We start from the raw sequence: 5,836 nt of genomic DNA on the forward strand, positions 1-5,836 counted from the left end.
TTTCAGGTGATTTCTCTACATTGTAGTTGCTTATACTGCTTGGATTCTTTTCATAAAAATAAAGGGCTTTTCAAAGGAAAAAAGAAACCACGTGAGAGGCAAGTGATAAAGTACAAAGCACACAGAATTAGGAAACTACATAGAAGCGAGGCCCAATTTCCCCACCCTGCCACTTAGCTATGCTGGGTCTCAGCATCTTTGTTTGCAAAATATAGTTTTAGGGGCAGGTTGCACACACTGCCTTGCATGCAGGACACGTTTATGTCAAATGTTTTGGAAAACCATCATCCTTGTAACTTTAGCACAGCTGAGAGAGGAGGGAGTTGTTTTTTTTTTTAACTGAGGAAGGTATTAAATGAAAAGGCAACTCAAGCAAATGGTAATTTTTCCCTAGCTTTGAATCTGGGGACACTTGAGGTCCGTGGGTGGCACGGTAGGGATACATGGGGGGACACCTGGATCCAATACAATGAGTTCAGCTCCAACACCTGATTTTCCATGATAGATCACACTTCACTACATCTGTTGCAACCCAGTCATCTTGTGGGATCTGAGGGGCACCAAGGAATGAGATCAAATCCCAACATACATCTGGAGGTCCTGGTCCAGATTCTCCTATTTCACTGATGGGAAAGGAATCAGGTGGGGCTGCCCAAGAAACAGAACATTGAGATTTCAATAGAAATGCTATAATTTATTCTGTTGTATAAAAAAGTCATCCTTATGTAACAAAATGTCTTCTTAGAAGAAGAAATATATTATTTCCGGTCATAAATAAACATACAACTGTTGGCAACTAAAAAAAAAAAAACACTGGTGTTTTCCATCAGTGCTGATAACAACCTGCTTAGGATATATTTACAGGAAATTACAGTACTCAAAACACAAAAATTGAGGTATTTGGTTCATCTAGGGTAGACATTGACATTTGTGAAGGTAGACCCTCCTACACAAAAATAAATAAGGTATACTCTCATATGTATGTGTCGTCAGGAATGGTAATACTGGTAGGTATGTCAAGCATGAAGAGTTTCTACAAAAACAGGGGCAAACAAAAAGAAACTGGCTCACACACTGAGTCCTTTCTCTTCTGCCCCTTTTTGTCAGAGGAACTTGATGTACCCACACATACTGGTCCCAATGTGCGAAGTTCAGCGAACATCTTGACACTAAGTCATCATTATGACTGCTGAGGAACCCAGTGGAACTCAGGTGAAATTAAATAAATAAGGGCCAGCACTCACAAGCCCCCTCCCTGGAGTTACTGCATTTCTCCTCAAGGAGCCCGGAGTCCTGGTGAGTCATGAAGATCACCTCCCATGGCCTTTCAGCAGCTGGGAGAAGTCGTGATGGGACTCTGAAGGTAGCTCAACGCACTGTTCGTGGAGTGGACGGGAATGGAAACAGGGAAATTGAAGACAGTGGTGGTGGAGGTGCCCCGGTCCAGCACAGCCATGGCAGGGCTCCCAGCCTCCGCAGAGCAGTGTGGTGCCAGGACCTGCGACTCAAACTGCAGCAGCTGGCCCATGAAGCTGAAGTTGGGGGAGATGATGCTTCTCCTCTGCTTCACAAACTCAAAGGCCTCGTCCAGCTTGACTCGGTTAGTCCTCATGAGGTAAGCAAGGCAGATGGTGGCTGACCGGGAAATGCCAGCCTGGCAGTGGACAAACACCCTTCCTCCAGCGTTCTTGATGGAGTCTGGAAAACAAAGGGCAGCCACTTACTCAAGAGCTCAGGAGAATGACCCCAACCCCAGGATAGGGTGTCTAAGAAAGGTCATGCGTGTCCTTCCAGAGATGGTCAACATCACATCGTGCCACCACACAGACACTGTTCATGGAGGCAGTGTGGGTAGTGTGCAAAGGATTTAAACCCAGACCAGGTATCTCCACTAAGCAGACTCATCTTGGATAAGTCTATTCAACTTTCTGAGCCTCAGTTTTGCTAATTTGTTAGGTGGAACATCAAATCCATATTTTGCGGGGATGTTGGCCACACCAGACTGTTATTTAACATCTGGAGGAAGGCTCAGAAGAATGTCATGCAAATCCTTGCCATAGAGTTGGGTCAGTGGCTAAAATGGGAGGAGCAAGGCAAAGAAGTCCCAGGCATCTGTTCTATTTACCTATGAAGTCGATTGCCTCATTGAACCAGGAGCTGATATCTGCCTTGTGGTTGTCTTCCACGGGGATGCTCTTGTACTGGTAGTGACCCTCAAAATGGTTGGGACAATTGGCTGAGACGTTGATCAAGGCCGTGATGCCCAAGGCATCCAGCATGTCCTTGCGGGAAGCATGGTAGGCACTGCCCAGGTACAGAAAGGGCAGGATCTCCACTGGGCCACCCTGAAATCAGAAACATCCAACATCTGTCAAGTGTTGCTCAAAGTCAATGCCAGTGCCTACACCCACAGAAAAATCCCTGCTGGAAAAGTCAGTTTCAGATACTGGGTGAAGTTCTCAGCACTGTTGGCGTATAAATAGAGAACTAAACCCATTTGCTTGGGCAGGGCAGCTAAGTTCATTTCTGCAGTGCCAGCAAGTAGAGACTCCATTAGGCCACTTAACAGGGGGTAAATACTTGTATCCTCTCTGTTATAAAGTTATAGGTCGCTTTCTATACTCTCATAGTGCTGCTCTTCCAGGCCTTTGCCAGCTGTTCCTTCTCCCCTCTGGCATGGGCCCCTACTAACCTGATCGTAGAGTGGGGTGCTGCAGGAACTGCACCCTGATTCGGTGCTGTCAGGGACACTAGTATTCAGGGGAAGGCTGAGCCCCGTGGGGGTCGACTGTTTGCTGCACAGCTCCGGGCAGGAAGCTGAAAAGGCTTCATATCCTCCTGAGAACACAAAGAGACATTTTCTTTCCATTAGTATCTCCGGAACGGGGCACTTTCATACAGCTCCCCCCACCACCAGGGCTGGAAGTTTATCCGGCGAGGCTCAGGCAAGTCTTTGTTCTTAGAGCCAAACAAAGCCAATGACAAGTCCCGAAAACACGACTCGGGCACCCATACGTTCCAGGTGGGGCAGCCCCACAGGAGCAAAGGGCCAGAGGACCCTGGCAAGGTTCTAGAGAGCTGCAGCCCGCCCTCGAGCTTCCCCGAGCGCGTACCTTTGAGGAAGAGGACTTGCGCGGCGCGCGCCTCGCGGCAGAGCGCTCCTGCAGCCAGGGCCAGGGTGCTGTCACGTTTGGCGCAGTCCAGGGAGGCGCTGCGGTCGTCCAGCAGCACCACAGCTTGGTAGGCGCCGGCCAGCAGGCGGCCGCGCAGCTCGGCGTTGGGCACTATGTGCTCCAGGCCCATGGCGCCCTTGGCCCGGCGCCGCACGATGGTGCTGAAGCGCACGTTGACCGACCCGGCGATATGGCCGGCGTTGAAGGCGAAGAAGGAGCGGCAGTCCAGCAGCAGGCACTGCGCCGCACGCTCCCGCAGCAGCGTACGCAGGCCTCCGGCGTCCAGGGAACCCATTTCCATGACCATGGCCGGCCCCAGCGCCCCCAGCGTGTAAGTCCTCTTGTGTTCTTTTGTCCTTGCAATAGAAGGAGGGCGACGGCTTTCGAGGAAAAGCACGACCCTGGCTCCCTTTGCACCTAACCCCAAACTGCTTTTGGACTGAGCGAGGGGTGTGTCGTGTGGGTCCCCAGCCGCCTCGGCTTCCTTGTTCCCCTGACTTTCCCTCCGGGCCGCGTAGCTACCGTAACTCCAAAGTCCTGAGCAGCGAGCTCGGGCCGAGGGAGCGCGTTTATATGTGGCCTCTTTTGGGGCGGGGCGAGCGGTAGCGCTGGGGGAGGGGAGGTCTGTTTGTTTGAACAGTGGTCACGTGACCGGTCGATGCCGTCACCGCCCTGCCCAGCTTGGCGCCGGCTGAGCCAGAGGCGAAGACGTCATCGTCCTCCGAGCGGGACCCGTTCGTTGAGGGCTGCGTGGAGTCCGAGCACTCGCCCAGCCTCAGCCTGGTGCTCCCCCCGGGACCCAGCCCGCGCCGCTCTCCGGGCCCAGCGGGGACGAGAGGTGGAGGGCCCGCTGCCAGCCAAAGGCTGAGCCCCGGGATGCTAGAGGCTGGCAGCGCCCCTCCGCCGCCAGCCCCAGCCTGGGCGGAAAGGGGCTCAGCCTGCTCTTTCGCGTCCACGTGTGCTCCTCTCGCATTTCATCATCATCAACAGGAGGAGGAACTGAGGTTCCAAGGAGAAGCGTTTTATTTACCCAGCATCGCAGTCCTTGGGTGGGGAGGCAGAGAGGAGCCTGAAATGAGGGCTGGAGAAAAAGTGAACAAGTTTGACCAGAGAAATGTTCCTACCAAGAACTGGGGTGGTTCAGGGAAATGTTTTCCTGTTTACCAAACTTTCTCTCCTGTTACTTAAAAAAAAAAAAAAATCAAATGGGGGTCGCAAGGTGCCGTTATTGACGGACGGGTGCGGGGTTTGGGAATGCGACCGCCTGCGGGCTCCACAGCGCCTCCCAGAGGCCACCAGACACGTTTCTGGTCATGTTCACTTAACACAGATGGAGTTGCTTCATCTCTGTTCCCAAAATACGTTTTGATTCGGCATCTACTTTGCGCTGGGTTCTGGGGCCCCAATCCCTACGCCCTGGTTCTCAGCTGATTCCAGGACAAACGTTTGGGAAGACCCCATGCGGTCATCCGCGCCCTGAGCCCCAGTGACTGTCCTTTGGGCAGTGGAAGGCGGCACTGAGGAGCTAGGTACACAAACATAAACATTGCGCCACCAGGCCAGAGTGCAGAGTCAGGAACATTCTGCGGTTTCTTCCCCTCTCCTGGGGAGCAGGGTGGGGAGGGGATTTCAACGACCCTGTGTCATTGATTTGTAGATTTTATCACCAGAGGCAACTTCTGCATTTGCCTCACCTAGCTTCTGTGTTCACACATGTTCAAAACTTTTCTGCGTCAGTTCTAGAAAAGTTAAGGGCTGAGTGTTTTTTCTTAAGGGCTGTTTCCGCTCTCAGATGAACATTGGCTGAGGACAGCAAAGAGGTCCTCAGATAATGGCAACACACCCTCCCTGTATCTGAAAAAAAAATCTTTGTTTATACTACTTACTCAGCTGAGGAACTCAACATATTTTTTGCATTGAATCATAAAATGTTACAGCTGGCTGACTTTTCACAGCATACTAACTTGATCTGCCCCATTTTTTTTTTTAAACCAAGAGCATTCATACCTTCCCCTACCCACATTTTTTGAAAAGAAAACTTTTTCATACAAATATTACAGTGGTGGTGGTACAGTCTGGCCCTGGAGTCAGGTGTCTGCTGAGCTATGTGGGTTTTCCTCTTTATCCCTTTCTGGAAAGAGTATAGCTTGAATACCGCTCTTTTCTTTAATTGCTGCATGATCCTAGGTGAATCTCTTCCCCTACTGAACCTAGGTCGGTATCTGTACAGTGGGTTTACAACTGCCTACTTTGTGGACAGTTTGGGGCCCAAGTAAGAGAATGGTAAGTATACCAGGAACCCAGGCCCTGCCTCACCCCTTCTCATTATGATTCACGAAATCTCTTGGTTTTCCCCTTCCCAGCAAAGCAGGTCTTGTATCATCATGGCACTATGTGTTTCAGGGTCTGGCTCCAGAACCTGGAGAGGCGGCCACAAGATGACGGCAGGCCTGGTTGGGAGTGAGGCCAAGTTCAGGAAAAGGTCCCTCCTTGAGACCAACTAACACAAAGGTTTGGGTCAGGGGGTCCGGTGGTGAAGGTGTAGCCACCCAAACCAAAGTCCAGGCGGTGGAGATGATGCTTCTGACAGGAGTTGGAGGCAAAGAGAGGCCCAGCATAAACTGGTGTAAGGTGACTGCAGAGGGGCTGGAACTGTGGGCCTG

General features: G+C 51.4%; 1 protein-coding gene across 1 annotated transcript; it reads right to left on the reverse strand.

The window, feature by feature from the left end:
* Positions 1–675: 675 nt before the first annotated feature.
* On the reverse strand, positions 676–3,722 carry DUSP1 (dual specificity phosphatase 1). Its single transcript, XM_036884786.2, has 4 exons — positions 3,114–3,722; positions 2,693–2,838; positions 2,126–2,345; positions 676–1,698 (listed from the first exon to the last, which is right to left on the reverse strand). The coding sequence occupies exons 1-4, from the start codon at positions 3,478–3,480 to the stop codon at positions 1,328–1,330; spliced, it is 1,104 nt and encodes a 367-aa protein (XP_036740681.1). The 5' UTR covers positions 3,481–3,722; the 3' UTR covers positions 676–1,327.
* Positions 3,723–5,836: the final 2,114 nt, after the last annotated feature.

Source organism: Manis pentadactyla, chromosome 2 (assembly GCF_030020395.1).
Source record: "Manis pentadactyla isolate mManPen7 chromosome 2, mManPen7.hap1, whole genome shotgun sequence".
Taxonomy (NCBI): domain Eukaryota; kingdom Metazoa; phylum Chordata; class Mammalia; order Pholidota; family Manidae; genus Manis; species Manis pentadactyla.

What these genes read in the sequence shown, in the direction of transcription:
- DUSP1 (XM_036884786.2), bottom strand. Translation starts at nt 3,480, where the DNA reads ATGGTCATGGAAATGGGTTCCCTGGACGCCGGAGGCCTGCGTACGCTG. An exon ending in GCAAGTCCTCTTCCTCAAAG is followed by an intron (nt 2,839 to 3,113) that starts GTACGCGCTCGG and finishes TTGTGTTCTCAG; the next exon opens with GAGGATATGAAGCCTTTTCA. An exon ending in GCACCCCACTCTACGATCAG is followed by an intron (nt 2,346 to 2,692) that starts GTTAGTAGGGGC and finishes TTCTGATTTCAG; the next exon opens with GGTGGCCCAGTGGAGATCCT.